Below are 16,059 nucleotides of genomic sequence, written 5' to 3' on the forward strand. Positions count from 1 at the left end.
CCAAAGTCACTTGTAAGCTTTTGAAAATCCCACCCAAATCTATCATTCTGAAGTCTGTTTGATTTTTAAAGTCTGGGGGTAAAAAACACAGCAAAAGCTAAACAAAAGCTTATTTGAGACCACACAGCAAGGTCATGCTGTCCACCCTGTGAAGGGAAGAGAAAGTTTTGAACACTCTTCCAGCCGAGGTGTGGGTAGGGCAGCAAATCCAGGCTCTTTGCAAGCCGGGCTGGTGAAGGCAGCTCTTTTTTCCCCTTAACAGCCATATAGGTCACACCGGCACAGTTACACTCCTTTACCAAAATAATCTGAACTGCCCAAAGCCACAGCAGGGCCCCTGCCGAAAGGAGATGTTGGGGCCGTTACCCGCAGGTGCATTTTAGCAAACTTCACTGAGAAGGTTCCTCCAAGCTCAGACAGCAGAATCCGTGGATGAAACCACTCCTCTGTATATTGTCCGTTAGCAGAAGACCTGAAGTAGCCCAGTACTAACTTCCAGTAGCAAACCTGACATACTCCTAGCCAACTGAGAAATTTTGGGGGACACAAAAGAATTTCCTGAGTTGCCCACAGCCCCTGTTCTCCTTGCTGAACCAATCTATTCGGCAGAGAGCTTTAGGAAAGCTCAGTATTAAATTGTCATTTTGTCAATAAAATGTCATTTCATCAATAGTACATCCAGGTGGCCAAATGTTTCTGCATAATTAATTCCACTGATGCATTAAGGAATGTTATACACAATATTAATCAAAAAGTACTGTCAATATGAGGACCATATATAAACCCAGCTAAGAAAACTACAAACCCGTTTGAAAGCCAAGTTCTTTTTTCCAAGATGATCCTTCAATCTAAGGAGATGTGGATTCTGCTATCGAAAATGCCATTAAGAAAATAGCATGATGGTCCGTGGAAATGTATTATTTCATTCCCCAAACCGTTTCCTTATCAGCAGGGCTTTACTGGGATCCGAACTTAAGTTGTACCATCTGATACACAGGGATCACTGAGACCAGAGCCTTAAAGGAAGCAGGATTTGTGGTTCTTGGGAAATTCTACAATTTTGGCATTTGGGTTTGTTCTGAATAAAAATAAATTGCAAAACGTTAAGAAACTTTCTGAGAAACTATGGCTTTGAAAATATGCTGTCAAGTCAAGTAAAAGCATTTTCTGGCAGTTTGGAATGAAATGCGTAAAATTTTTACATAGTCGATCCTGTAATGAAAATTAGAGTATTTAATCCTAGGACCGCCAGAAATTCCTCCATGAGCAATTGCTGAGGGCAGCGGCAGCCGATCACGCAGGGTACTGACCACCGCTGACCTCTCCCCCTCGAGACCGACGTCCTCTTTGCGTGGCGCTCTCCAGACGCTGCCTCCCGCTTCCCCGCTACCCCTCCCCAAACCTGCACCGCAGACCTGGACCCCTTGCCCATCCTCATCCTCCCCATCCCTCCTCGCCTCCCGCCGCCCTCTCTTTTCTCCCAGCCTTAGCATCTCTGGCTCCGGGCTCCCCCCCCCCCCCCCCCCCAACCTTCCTCCATCACATCCAGCTCTGGATTTCCCTGCAAGCCCTCGCTGCGGGTGCAGTACCCACGGTGCTGGGTGAGCATCACGCACCCGGCTCCCTGCCTCCACCCGCTCCTTCCTCGGCCCGTTTCCCTCGCCGCGGTTGGGTCTGACACCTCGCTCCTCCGGTACCGGCTGCTGCGGCCCACGGGAGGCAGAAAAAGCAACGACGGGGAAGGAAATCCCGCTCAGATCCTGACCAGGGTTATCTCCGGAGCAAAGGCAGTCCCTGGGAAATGCAGCGAAGGAGGCTGCGTAGCCCACAGAGGAGCCGCTTTCGAAAGTTTTATGATTTGGCCAAAGGCTGGGTTTGTGGGGTCGATGACAGGAGGTGTGCCCTGTGCCAGGGGGGGCCTGATCCGCACCAGCTGCGGCCGTAAATCACGGCTCAACGGGTGTGCATACACCCTTCGCGGGAAAGACTTTAAGCCGGGCAAAACAATGACATTATTGCTTAACCTGGGTCTTGGAAATGGCTGAGCCATTTTTGCCGACCTAAAAAAACCCAAAAGGCAGGCAGGTATTTTAGCTCAGGAATTTCAGCCCGCATTGATCAAATGTGGTGAAATTAGAAGCAAGTAAAAACAAGCCCTAGAAGGGGTATTTTAAGCATATTCATTTACAGACGAAATCAGCAGCTCTGCCAGTAATAGCAATAATTCAGGCAGGGAAAATACAGTATCGCTTAGGGAGATACTATAGTACAAGGCTCAAGGGAACAATGCAGCAGCATCTAACTGTGTTGAATTTTATATTGACAGTATACCTGAATATTTTCAGAAAATTTTCAATCGCTGGATTTGCATGAATCATTCTACCACGTAACTATCTCCACTGTGATCAGCAGAGCTGCATGAGCAAAGCAAACTAGTTCTGCTCTTAAAATTAAGCATTTTATTCTGAAGTTAATAATATGAACTTTAAATTATTTTCTAGCCTTCTATAAACAAGATCACGTCCTGGAAATTTTCTTCAGAGATGTTATTAATTCCATTACCTTCTTGTAATTATTTCCTATCCTTAACGTGGGAAAATTGATGCTACAAAGTGCTATCTGTCCCCAGAAAATTATAGGTGCCACAACAAGTTGCCACGCTCTGCACAGATAAGGCAGGAAAGCAAAGAAACCGCTTAGATTGATCTATTTTATTTGTGTTTGATATTTTCAGTGTGTCTGCATTTTAAATGTATTTTAATGTAAAGGTTAATGGAGTTTTAATAAAGGGCAGATGGCTACTCTAATTGCAGAACACCCGCATACTCTTTTAAAAACCTCTTTAGCTGGCTAGACAGATATTAATAATTCTGAATGCCATTAGAAAAAGCAGAGGTTTGAATCAAATGATTCTTCAAAGTTGAATTTATTATTAAACCAAAACTGCAATCATTGCATACATTTTGCAAAGAAAAATTGTATTATCAATATATTTCCCATCAAGTGATCCTGTGAACTCTCCGTTATCTATTATCTATAGCTAAATTATATATACTAAAGCAACCAAGGTTTTACTTCCTATTATATATTGGTTTTTATCCAGATGTCAACTTTCAGCCTTTTTTTTTTAAATTCTCTAAACGTTTAGCAGTCTCCTCCCTGCTTCACTAATTTGATCTTTTTTTTTTGCAAGAGCGGGATTCCTGGGTCACGTAGCATTACACATGCACATCGCAATCCCTGGTATGTGTCTTAAAAAAGAAGAAAAAAAGGAAATAAAAGGCATGAGCTATTTTGTACTAGGCCCTGTGCCAAGCAGAGTCTCCTGCCTCCAGAAAATACAGGGAAAGCAAACTGTATCTATGAATATCTTCAGAGCAGCCAGTTCACTGGGAGTGGAAGGTGGCCAAATGCTGCGCGGGGATGGAGAAGCCACAGGTACAAATCCTGTGGGGTTTTATCACCAAAATAATTTGATTCTTTGAGCATTTGGAGTCAGGCATTTCAAAGTCCCGATGAAATCCTCAGGAGCTCTGTTGTGAAGCTGAAGTCACAGCAGAATAACCGTGTAACACCTGAAATAATTTAAGCTGGACAGCAATTTTCTGCTTTGGAAATAATTTCCATAACCTCTTCCTGCCCCCACTGCAGACCCCTCCGCACAAGCCCATGTACACCATAACCATCACCGTCACCCTCTGAAATTAGCAGTTACATTAACAAGGTTTTGAAATATTGGCTGGAATGCGGTTTGAGGCTCTACAATGGAAGAGAAGTGAGTTTTATATCATTTTATGAACGGACATTAATCAATGCTAAATCACAATGAGAGTCTTATGGAATCACATATTACAATCTCCTAAATCGCAGGAGGAACTTGCCATGATTAATGTTACTACAATGACATTTGATACAATTAAGAGTGGGAGCGGTTCACGTTTAGGTTTTACCACGTTGGGTGCTTTTTCCGAGCCCACATTGGATGGGAGGGACCTTTGGAGCCCAGGCCAGGAAACAATAGCACTTGTCACATTATTAATCTGCCCTTATGATTCATCTTTTATCCTTCCTGACATTTATGTCGTTCCTCTGACATGCACGCTGGAGGCCCAAACAGTCCCCAGAGCTGAAGAGCGTGAAGGTGAAGAGAGGCTTCACGTGCCTCTTGGAGAGGTGGCGAGTATCCCACTCCCCACCCACATGGATCCGGTATTTCTCCAAATAATTCCTCTAACCCCGACTGCAAGAAGCCTTGCCCGGTTGGAGAGAGGGTCCCAGGGAGGCAGGGCTGGAGCCTGAGCCCGGGACCACCTGAATCCCGAAAGCTCCAGGCAGCCGCCAAGATCTACAGACCCGAGGTCCTCCTGGCGCACTCCCGCTTGGAGGGACCAGTGACCCCAGGCGAGTTGGGGACGGCAAAGCGCAACTCTGCCTGCTACAAGGGGCGACTCTGCGCCCGGCTTTTCTCTGCCCAAGCCCACAGCTATCAGGGAGAAGTTCAGCATCACCCCAGACGCGGGTGGGAGGCAACTTCTCTGTCCCCGGTGTTTAAGCACAAATCAGTGAAGGGCCACCCAGAAAACCCATCGGGATGAAGGACGTCCCAGCTACCTGCGCACGGACACGGTGTCTTGAGGCTCGTGGCCCCCAAGCCCTCACGTGCTGGGGGGTAGGATGGGGTGGGGTGGGCTGGACCGGGGAGGAGGCACCACCTGAGGGATGATGAACCGGGAGACCTGGGGAGTTTGGGTCTATTTGCACCACGGGGGAGCGCCAGGTTGGAAGGGGGAGCAGAGCATGTGTGTGTGTCCCCCCCCCCCACACTGTCACAGCCCAGCCACACTCGCCTGTCCCCCTCCGTGCTTCTGCCAGCCCCTTCTCTGGAACCAACCTGCTCCTTGGGGAGGGGGCTGGCTTCTCCCTTAGCCTTGTGCATATTCAGGCGTCCCCCCCCAGGAGCTTGTGGGGTCCCCCCCATGCCTGACAGCTTGGGGACAGAGCCAGCCCACCTCACGGAGCCTGAAGGTGGGACTACGAGGAGTCTGTGGCTGCTCTGGGAGGGGGGGCTTCGCGGGGGGCAGGATAATCCGTGCTGCCCACCCTGTCTTTTAGGGCAGCTCTCGGGGGGCTTTCCTACGGGGGAGAGGGGAGCAGGGAAGGTGAAAGAGCATCGGGCCCCCCATCTGCTTCTGATACAGGAGGGACACGCGTGTCCCCCTCCATCCCCAGCACATCCCTGGTGCGGTGCTTTGGGGGGGCCCCGCAGACCACCCCAGCCAGGAGGGGGCTGGTTATTTAATACCCCATTAGGTGTACTTAATATATATTTAACACCTCGTTATTCCCTCTCTAGTCCCCAGGACAGGCTCCTTGTCCAGGACAGGCAGCGTGGGGGGGGGGTTCCCCCCTGCGCAACCCCTTTCCCCTGCGATGCCGCCCGCCTGCTGTGCAGGGTAGGGTTTGCGGGGGCCGGGGGGGGGAGCCCCAAAGGCATTTCGCAGCCCCCCGGGGCTGTAGCGGGAAACCAATCCCGCAGCTTTCCCCCCCCCCCCCCCGCCCCAAACCTCCCGGTTCGTCCTGAACGTCCCGTTTGTTGGCAGCGCCGGCGGTGGGAGCGGCGCAAGCCCATTTTCAGAAACCTGCGCCGCGCGTTTGCGCGGAGGGGCAGCGGCGCGGGCGGTCCCGAGCGCGTAAAATCCCGGCGGCGCTTCCCAGTGATGCATTTAGCCAGATGTTGAAGACGTATGGGAGAAGAGTAGTTAAAACCCACATTATATAGTTCTGCCTAGTCTGAAATTGCACGCGCTGACCCATATATTTTAAACTGTAAACGGACTCCAGTCATTTAAAATATTGCAACGTCGATAGGACTAATTAATTGGAAATAAGAAACGAAAGAATACAATTAAACGAGGAGAGAATCATTTTCTAATTTAATAGCGGGACATTTATAAAGATCACAAGCTAAAAGGCATCGAATGATCCTATCGACGGAGTGTTAAATCAGCGCAGCTGGAAGCGGGGCGGAGGGGGGGGGGGGGGGGCAGGGCCCCGGCCGGCCTCCTCCGGGCCCCCGCGGGGAGCCGCGCTCCGGCCCGCACCCGCGGAACCTCCGCGCGGGGCAGCGCTCGGCGGCGGAGCGGCAGCTTCCCCCGTCTGCGCGGTGCCCTCGAATGCGGTGATATTTTATTAGCCCCCATTTCCTAACAATAATTTATTGCGATAAAACAGACACCCGAGGTCCTCTTAAATTGTCTTTTCATAATGAATAAATTTAAACTGGCTAATTAATATATAAACTAACCCAATTTGTCAGCTTGATTTGTATTTTAGTTAATTGTGAAAGTAATTACCACACGGGCAAATTAACAGCTTTCTGGAAATGACCAAGGCAGGGTTTTTATTTCCTTCCTGGGTGAAGAAAATTCATTTTTCCCAGCTCTTGATGTGATGAATAAAAGTCATAAATCTGGGTGATTGGTGCAGGCAGAGTCTAAATGGCTTCATATTTCATTTTAGGTTTAATAGAAATATTCATGCTCTGTTTTAATGAAATTAAATTGAAGGGGGGTGGACTGAGAGGCTGTCGGTCGGGGCTTAAAGGGGCAGCGCACATTTGGTGGGTTTTTTTGTTGTTTTCTCGTGGAGGAGCAAAAACTGTCAAGCTTTCGTTACGCCAGACAAGCCGCGCCTGCTGCGGGGATCGCGGCGGTAGCAGAAATTAATTTAAAATTTTCGCTTGACGTTCTCTGAAGACAGAGAAAGTCTAACGAGAGGCAAAACTTCGGAAGACGCTTTGTAGGGGGAGGAAGGGCAAAGAAAAATATCCCGGCCTTCTAATGCGGGGACAGCTTTTTCCCCGAATGCGGGGGGGTGGGATGAAGAAAGGGTTTTGGCAGACTGGCCCTTCTCTCCAGGACTGACAACTTGGAGTGCGTGAAATCCCTTTTTTTTCCTGCGGAGGCGGTCGCCCCCGAGCACCCACCAAGGACAGGGTGCCGACGGGGACCCAACCGCATCTACTACCTGCCCGCAGCTCTCCCAGCATCCCCGTCGCCTTATCCCGGGCGAAAGAAAAAAAAAAAAGTTTGACAACGCCTAGACGTTGTCCCAGTACCTGGGGCTGGTTGCGCCAGCCCGAGTAGCCGGAGGGGCTCGTTTTCTCCCCAAAAGAGTCGGTCCCGTCCCCCCCTCCCCGCCCGGGGCCAGCCAGCCCCCCCCCCCGGCCCGGGAGCCGCCCGCAGCCGGAGCCGCTCCGTAATGGATCTGATCTGTGACTTGTTGATTTCCCCTGAGCAAATAAGGCTTTGATGCAGTCCCGGCGAGAGTGGTTAGCTGATGAATTGACAAAAACTAATCAGCTTTATTGGGAAACAGGTTAAGGGCAGCAGAGTGTCAATAATTCTCCGCCTGACCCCCTCATCCATTAAGAGAGGCAGGCTGATTAGACCGAGAAGACCCTGTGCTTTTTGCACCGAAATTGCTTTCATAAACTCACCATTATTAGCAGTCAATGCAAGCGGCTAATTTAGAGGAGACATCCCGAGGATGTCACATTTATCAGGGAGGTTTATGTATCATTATCTCATTTACAGAATGTCGCAGTGTAATATGTGTTTTTGGCAATAACGCTGGCCCCGCGCCTGCGGTTTGTAACGGCTTCGGAGAGACCGGCCGGCCTGGGGAGACCGGCCGGGGGGGCTTTAATTCAGAGAACCGAAACACACGCTCAGACACGCCACGAACCCCCCCCCCCCCCCCTCCTCCTACGGCGGGGCTCGGGCCGCTCCGCCGTTCCCACAGCAGCCCGGGGTTTAGCCCCACGCCGCCCCCTGCGTGGACAGCCCCGGCTTTTCAAAAGGCGAGATAGGCATCTTGTTTGCCCACGGCCGGGGAGCGGGGGCTGTGCTGAAAGGGGACCACCCGGAGGTGTCGGGGCAGCGCGGTCCTTGCGCTATCTCCGCCGAGATAACGGCGCATTGTTGGCTCCCGGGCAATAGAGTGGATCAACACAGGTGCGGGAACCGCGGGGAGCTCAGCCGGCCCCGATACCCTGCGGAACCTGGGGGGGGGGGCAAACACAAGGAAAGGAGCCGGGGAGGGTGAAGAAAAAAAAAATATAAAAAGGAAAAAAAAAAAAAAGAAAAAAAAAAGGGAGGGGGGGGGGGGAATGGTACTCGATTAAAAAAAAAAAAAGTCTGGGAATCGAAATCCTTCTCCAAGCACTAACTATTGCCCCCCGGGTGGGAGGGCAGCCTGGGAGCGACCAGGAGGGTCAAGGCGGGGGCCCGGGCTGTGCCCACGCCACCCCCCCCCCCGGGGTGCTGCTGCGGGGGGCAGATGGAGGAGCCCGGCGGCGGTTGTGCCGCTCGGGGCCGGGTCGGTGCTGAGCTGAAGCTTGCGGGTCGCTGGGGGGGGGGGCTTCTCCACACGTCCATCAGCCAAGCGATGCCTCCGTGCGGTACCGGGCCGGGAGGAGCGGGGTGCCCGGACGGGGCGAGCGGGCTGAGCCCGCCCCGGGGCGGCGGTGATGGAGCGGGGCGGGGGGCGATGCGGCCCCGGTCCCCCCCCCGGTCCCCCCCGCCAAAGACGGCGGCACCTTTCCTGCCCGTCACCGCCTGCAGAAACCTTCACCGCCCCGGCCACCCCTCGTCCGCCGGGAGCCGCGTATCCCTCCCGGCCACGGCCACGCGTGCCCACCCGTGTCCTGAGCGCTCACGTCCCTCCGCTTACACGGGCTGATCCCCCCTCCGGCTCCGCTCCCTTCTCCCCCAGGCCGCTCCGAGAAGGGGCCGCACACCGGCCCCCCACACCGGTCTCCGTACGTGCGGAAAAACCCGCGACCGGGACGCGCCCACGCAGCCCCGGCCCCGCCGGCCCGGGGGTTGGTATCGGTACCGGTCTGCAGCCGGATTCCCCCTGTCCTTCCCGCGGATCCCCGGGGAAGCGGGGTGCGTGGGTCCCTTCTGCACCTGCGGGGCACGTCCCCGGGTCCCCCCGCGGCGTGTGCGGGCCGGCCCCGGCTGCGGGTCGTGCGGGGAGCGGCGGTTGTTGGGGTGTGGGTACATCTGCTCTGCCCCTACCCGTGGGGCACGGCTGTGAGCCGGTTGTTGCCTGTGTGCGTGGGGTTCCGCCGTGCCACGCGTGCCCATCTGCCGTGGGCGGTCGTGCCTGGCCTGTACGGGTGGGTGTGTGTGTCTGCTGTGCGAGCGTGTCCGGAGGCTCCAACGTGGGAGGTCAAGGAGGAAAAAAAAAAAAATATATCAGTGGAGGAGAGAGGGGGAATATCAGGGCACAGAGCAAAGGGTGCGTGTGAGCGAGTGTCTGTGTGTGTGCGTGGGTGCGTGTACACCCCGCAGAGGTGCTCCGAGCCTTCTGCCCACGGAACAGCGGGGAGAAGGGCACTAGGAGCAAAGTTGTCAGGTATTTTGTTGCTTGTGTCTCGCTCCGCTTCTCTTTTTCCCTCTCTCCCCTTCTTTTCCCCTTTTCCTCCCCTCCTTTTTCATTGCTTTTCATTTTCCCTACCCCAGGGGCATGGGGAGGGGGGGGGGGGGGGCGGCAGCGCATCCTTATCCCGGTGGCACCGGCAGCCCCGGGGGCGAAGCGGCCCCTCCCGGGAAGGGGGGGAGCGTGTTTCCCGTGGCAGCGCTCCGTGCCGCGGCCTGACCTTCCGTTCACACCGCCTTTGCGGGGGTCCCCGCCGTTCCCCCCCCCCCCCACCCGGGGGAAACGGGACCCCGGTGAAGGAGTGACCCCTCGCCCCCATCTTTCCCTTTTCTGTTCGGGCCTGTTTGCGTTAGATAAGCAGGTCTAATAACACTGTTGACGACACCGGGGCTTGGTGGCAGGCTTGACTCCCTGACCCACAGGTGTTTATTCTTTCCGACTCGTTAAAAACCGGTCGGCGGCGCGTTTATGGCAAATATTTGCCGTGCGCAGGAATGGTGGAACGCTGTCATTGAGTACACCGCCGGGACCCACGCCGGCCGGGCCAGCCCCGCGGCCGGGCGGGCTCTCCCCGCGGCGGGGCAGCCGGTTCTCCGTCCTCACACCGGGCTCTCCCCTCCCGTTCCACCCGCGGCCCGGAGTCCCCGGGTGCGTGGAGGGGGGGGGGGGTGGGGGGCGGAGTAGAAGGGGGCGGGCCGCCCCCCGCTCCGCCGTGACAGGTGGGCGGCGGGGCCAATGGCGGACGAGGCCGCAGCGGCGCCGGCCCAATGGGAGCCGCCTGCGGCCCTTGAAGGGGCGCGCCGCGGAGCGGGGCCGCACTGCCGCCCGCCGCCGCCGCCGCCGCCGCCGGGAGACGCGGCCGGCCCGGGGCCGCCCGACGCGCCGCGGTTCCCCCCCCTTCCCCCCCCCCTCCCCGCCCCAGCCCGCCAGCGCTCCCATGGAAAAATCCAAAAATTTCCGCATCGACGCGCTGCTGGCTGTCGACCCCCCCAAGGCGGCGGCGGTGGCGGCGGCGGCGGGGCAGAGCGCGCCGCTGGCCCTGGTCACCTCGCTGGGCGGCAGCGGCAGTAGCAGCAGCGGGAGCGGCAGCCCCCCGTCCTCGTCCTCCTCCTCGTCCTCCTCCTCGTCCTCTTCATCCTCCTCCGAGCATCCCGCCGGCGGCCCCGCCGACTGCCTGCGCACCGACAGCCCCTCTCCGCCTCGCCTCCTGGCCGCCCACTGCGCCCTGGTCCCCAAACCCGGTTTTCTGCCCGCTACCGGCGCCGGCGCCCACCCGCATCACCACGCCTCGGCGGCCGGCATGGCCCTGGGACTGCACCCCGCGGCGCCCGGCGGGCCGGGCATGCCGGCTCAGGCGGCCCTCTACGGGCATCCCGTGTACGGGTACTCGGCGCTGGGGGGGCAGCACCCGGCCCTCTCCTACTCCTACTCGCAAGTGCAGGGAGCGCACCCCTCGCACCCCGCCGCCGACCCCATCAAGCTCAGCGCCGGCACCTTCCAGCTGGACCAGTGGCTGCGGGCCTCCACCGCCGGCATGATCCTGCCCAAGATGCCCGACTTCAACTGTGAGTGTTTGCCTCCCGACGGCCCCTGTCCCGGGTGGGAGGGGGGGACACACGCACGCACACGACTTACCGGGACCCGTCTCCTGCCTGGAGAGGTGAAACCCCCCTCCCTGCCCCCGCGTGGGTAGGCTGCGGCTTTAAACCAGAGGCGACTTTATTTTTTAAATTTGAGTTTGACTAGAAGGAGGAGACGGCGATCGGCAATGGGTCGCCTCGCCGTGACCGGCCCCTGGGGAGCCCCGAAAAACCCGGTTTTTTTGTTTTTTTTTTTTTTTCACGGCAGGTTAAATAGGAAGGTGGGAAATCGCTTCCTCCCGGTGCAAACGCCCGTTCCCGGGGTGCAAAAGCCGCCGGGGAGGGGACACGGGGGCCGGGGAGGAGGGGGGGGGGGGGGCAAGGCAGGGGGCAGGAGCCCTCGGGGTCTCTCCCCCAAAAAAACCCCGTCTCGATGTACCCCCCAAAAGCGGGCTGGCAGGTCCCGTCACTCAGGCACCGTTCTTAATTTTATTTCCCTTTTCTCAGATACGGGCTTATCGTAATTCTGGCAGGCTCCTCTGGGCAAATGGGTGTAGTGGGGATCTGGGCTTAGCCAAAAATTCGGGGTTCTGCGTTCCCTGGCGATAACGAATAAACATGAAATAAATAAGAGTCGGAAAGGTTTAGGTCTGGGACCAGGGAAGGCTGAAAATGCTGCATTAAACCAGAGAATCCCGAAGTCCCAGCGAAGGCGCGTTGCTGAGCACTAGGCCTCACCGCGATGGGGACCTTGCGTGCATCTGGTTTAGGCACAGATCATTTTCGGAGGTGTGAGCTCTCTGTGGGAATGGCCGATTTAACAATACCGGAGGTGTAGTTTTACGAAAATCATGCCAGGAAAAGAATTGCGATTTTTTTTTTTTTCTTTTTTTTTTTCTTCCCCTTCTCGTACTCTGCACACACATTCGCAGACAAAAAAGTCCATTGTTTTCTCTCGAATTGGTGTTGCTTAGACTGGAACATTCAGGAAGAAAAAAAAAAAAAATAATTAGGAGAGCTGTCAGAGCCCTGCCTCTCAAACAAGGTGCAGGGGGGGAATAAATAACCGGAGAGAAACGAGAATGGAGCCTCGGAAAATCGCACCGCAGTGAGAAAATCTCCTCGGCGCTGCCGCCCGGGAGTGGACACTGGCCTTTTCTCTCTCTGGCCGCTTTAGCGAGCCGCCTCCAAACGCGGCCGGGGTGCGAGAGCCGCCCCTTCGTATGGGGTTTTTAAAAAAATTTATTTATTTTTCTAAACCAAATAAGCCAAAGCACCAAAATACTTTGAGAAATGGGCGGTAGCGCTGCCGCGTCGCATCCCCGCGGGTGTCCCCCCCGGCGCCCTCCCCCTTGCCCATCGCCGGGTTTTGATTATTTTTTTTTTTGAATCTACAATCCTTGATATTAATTATGATTTCTGACCACGGAAAACACGCCCATCTTTTCTTTTTTTTTTTTTTTTTTTAGTTGTTGTTGTTGTTGTGTTTTTTCCCCTGCAAAGACGGTTTCCCAGCCCTCGCTGCTGATTTACCGCTGCGGCCGGTGCCCGGCGCTACCGGCCTGCGGAGCGGTGCGGAGCGGTGCGGAGCTGGTCCCGGCCCGCCGAAGGGGTTCCCGCCTGCAATCCCGTTAATTAAACGGGTATGGACGGGTTGGGAGTGCGGCAGGTTTAACTGAAGCATTAAATGGAGCAAATTGCTGCTCCCCGGAGAGCCCGGTACCCCTTCGCCGCGATCCCTGGCTCCGTTTTATTGTCTCGCGTTTGTTAGGCTCTTGGGAAATCAAGAGACATATTTTTTCTTTATTTAAAAGATTTAATTTAATTTTTTTTTTTTTTTTTATTTTGGTCCCTCTGGGGGATCCCCTGACACTGTGCAAGCCGAGAAGCCCCGGAGCCGAGTTGGGGTTGCTGGAGGAGATCCCTCCCTCTATCCGTGCTCCGGTGGATAACCATCCATCCTCACTTCAATCTCCCCCCCCTCAGCCCCACCCGTCTTTCCCCCTTTCCCACCCCGACCCCGGGGGATGCCCGGCCACGGCGGGGAGGCTCCGGGCTCACCCCACCGCTCTTCTCCTTTCCCAGCCCAGGCGCAGTCCAACCTGCTGGGGAAGTGCCGCCGGCCCCGCACGGCCTTCACCAGCCAGCAGCTGCTGGAACTGGAGCACCAGTTCAAGCTCAACAAGTATCTCTCCCGGCCCAAGCGCTTCGAGGTGGCCACGTCGCTGATGCTTACCGAGACGCAGGTGAGTCCCGTCCCCACGACCCCACGGGAGACAGGGGCGGGCGGGGGGGATGCTGCCGTCGAGGAGGACGGTGGGATGAGGTGGGGTGTGTGTGTGTGTGTGTGTCCCCGTCTCCCCCAGGTGAAGATTTGGTTCCAGAACCGGCGCATGAAGTGGAAGCGCAGCAAGAAGGCGAAGGAGCAAGCGGCGCAGGAGGCCGAGAAGCAGAAGGGGGGCGGCGGGGAGGACAAGGGGGATGAGGACCTGCTGCTGCCCACCCCGGAGAAGAGCAGCGGGAGGAGGATGCGGGAACTGCCCGACAGCGAGCCCGAGGACGAGGAAGAGGAAGAGGAGGAAGAGGAGGCGGCGGCGGCCGGGCGATGCTGCCCTTACCATTCCTCCGACTGCTCCGAGGCGGACGAGGAGGACACGCAGCCCCGGGGCCGGCACGGAGCCCCGGGGCAGCCCCAGTGAGCCCCCCCACACCCCCCCCCCCCCCCCAGCACGTCCCGCTCCCTCCAGCCCCGGGATCTGCCCGTCCTGCCAAGGGGGGGGGGGGAGCCCCACCGCTCTTGGTGGGCACCGCCCCCGCTCCCCCCCCCCCCCCCCCCCCTCTCCCCGTGTTCTGATTTCTCCCTGCTTGGAGGGGGATGGAGAAGAGGAGCCTCCGCATGCCGGGGAAGAGGATTTACGGTGAATACAGTGTTATTATTGACTGAAAAATCAGACAAAACTTGAGCACCCTCTCCCCCCCACCCCCCACCCCCATCCCTACCTCCTGGGAGTGCGTTCCTTTCGCTGAATATCGGAAATGTTTTGTTCTTACTATATATCGGGAAAACTGTTTATGTCATGAACGTTAAAACTGCTGGAAATCTCAATACTGTCTTTATTTTTGTATATCGTATTTATAAAAAAAAAAAAAATTACCTCTACTTATGCATGCTAAATTATTCCCCAGGCCCTCCCACCTGCGCGATGGGGTGGAAAATAAACGGCGTTTTGTACTTGAGATGTATGAGCGCTCTGTGCAGTGGGGGGGGGGGGGGATGATGCTGGGCTCCCCCAGGCCGGGGGGGGGGGGGGGTCCCTGTACAGCAGCCGCCATGGAATATCTGATATAGGTGTGGGTCTTCCCGAGAGGGGGGTCTCGGTACAGGGGAAAAAAATCAAGACGGCTCTTCCTTCCCCCCCCCCACCCCGGGACAGCAGAGCTGCCTGTCCCACCCAGGTACTGGGGGAATGTGTGGGGGGGGGTCCTCTGCCGTGCGATGCTCTGGGTGGGGAACCCGGGGCTGGAGGGGGGGGGGGGGGGGAAACCCGGGCAGCAACGGGGTCGCCTCTCCCCCCGCGGGGCTGTGAAGCCGGGGCGTAGGAGAAATTCGGGAGCAACGCTGGTTTCCACGGGCGGCTCGGCTTGCGTGGGAACGGGGAGGGTTCCCCGCTCCCTCCCCGGTACCGAGGACGGGACCCCCCCCCCCGGCAGCGAAGCGGCGGCTTTTTGATAACTGCGGGATTTATCTCGCCAATAAATTTACAGATCAATTCATCCTTGTCACCGCAGCTCTTCCTCAAATCAATTATCGCGAATTTAAATATAATCACTGGCTCATCCCTACCAGCTCGGGGCCACGTCTGGCAATTCATCCCCGCTAATGAATTAGGGCTCCCGCTCCCGCGGTAGGACCGCGCAGGGGGGCGGAGGGACCCGCCGGAGCCTTGAGGGTCCCCGCCGCCGGGTGCGGACCCCGGCCCCCCGCACTCCCCCGTAGAGCCCCGGAGGATGAGGAGCTCTGAAATACGGAGCGTTCCCACTCCCATACGCCTTTAAAAAAACCAACCAACCAAAAATTTTTATTTTTAATTTTTTTTTTTTTTTTTTTTTTTTTTTTACACACCCGCGCTAACCTTTCGCATGAGAGCAGCGTGGCCCCTCTGAACGGCTTCTACAAAAATCCGGCCCGTGAAACACAGGCTGGCGGATGCATGAGGTGATGGCGTGGGATTACACGAAGGCAAAGCGTTGTCCGTCACGGAGAGTTTCGGGTGGTGCCGGCTGGAGGGGGCATTTAGGGGCAACGCTGGTAGTTATTAGCGCGCCGGTGGGATTGGCCGTAAATCGCACACCTTCACCGGGGAAATCATAAATCTGGATAGATCCCATACGTCAAAACAACTTGATGGGGATAAACTTGATTTGGGCACGGTCGATACCTCCCCCCCCCCCCCCCCTCGCACGGAAACAATCACGCCTGAGGCTCGGATTTAAATTCGTAAACGATTTCCTCTCGGCCGCAGGTCGCCGAGAATTTAAGGCGACAGAAAAATAAAGGCGGTAGCCGCTCTGCGATTTTCTACGCCGCTGGCTGCGGCTGCATCTTCGTGGGTGAACGGCCGCGCAACGCCCGCGCAACGCCCGCGCAGGGCCGCGCAACGCCCGCGCAGGGCCGCGGCGGCTCCTCTGCCCTAGACCCGGCGGCGCGGCCGAGTTACTCGCTTCCAGCGGGATTTACCTCTTGATTACACCTTAAAATATCTAAAACACATCCGTCTGGAGGACACGTCGTTATCTTAAAAAAAATATAAAATAACAATAAACAGAATAATAATAATAATAAAAAAATCAAGAGCTACCTGAGATCACCCACCCCCGAAAAAGATCCTCCTTCGGCCGTTAGTTCCCAATTACACAGCCGCTAATTAAACTGGCAGATGTGCACCACCGGGCCAGAAATTTACTGTATGCCCAAGAGGTGTGTGTCCAGAAGTGTCTCAGTCCTGAGAAAAAATAGCCTTGCGGGGTACAG

General features: G+C 56.2%; 1 protein-coding gene across 1 annotated transcript; it reads left to right on the plus strand.

The window, feature by feature from the left end:
- Nucleotides 1-10,384: 10,384 nt before the first annotated feature.
- MNX1 (motor neuron and pancreas homeobox 1) lies at nucleotides 10,385-13,726 on the plus strand. Its single transcript, XM_049798599.1, has 3 exons — nucleotides 10,385-11,012; nucleotides 13,113-13,273; nucleotides 13,394-13,726. The coding sequence occupies exons 1-3, from the start codon at nucleotides 10,385-10,387 to the stop codon at nucleotides 13,724-13,726; spliced, it is 1,122 nt and encodes a 373-aa protein (XP_049654556.1).
- Nucleotides 13,727-16,059: the final 2,333 nt, after the last annotated feature.

Source organism: Accipiter gentilis, chromosome 4 (genome assembly GCF_929443795.1).
Source record: "Accipiter gentilis chromosome 4, bAccGen1.1, whole genome shotgun sequence".
Taxonomy (NCBI): domain Eukaryota; kingdom Metazoa; phylum Chordata; class Aves; order Accipitriformes; family Accipitridae; genus Astur; species Astur gentilis.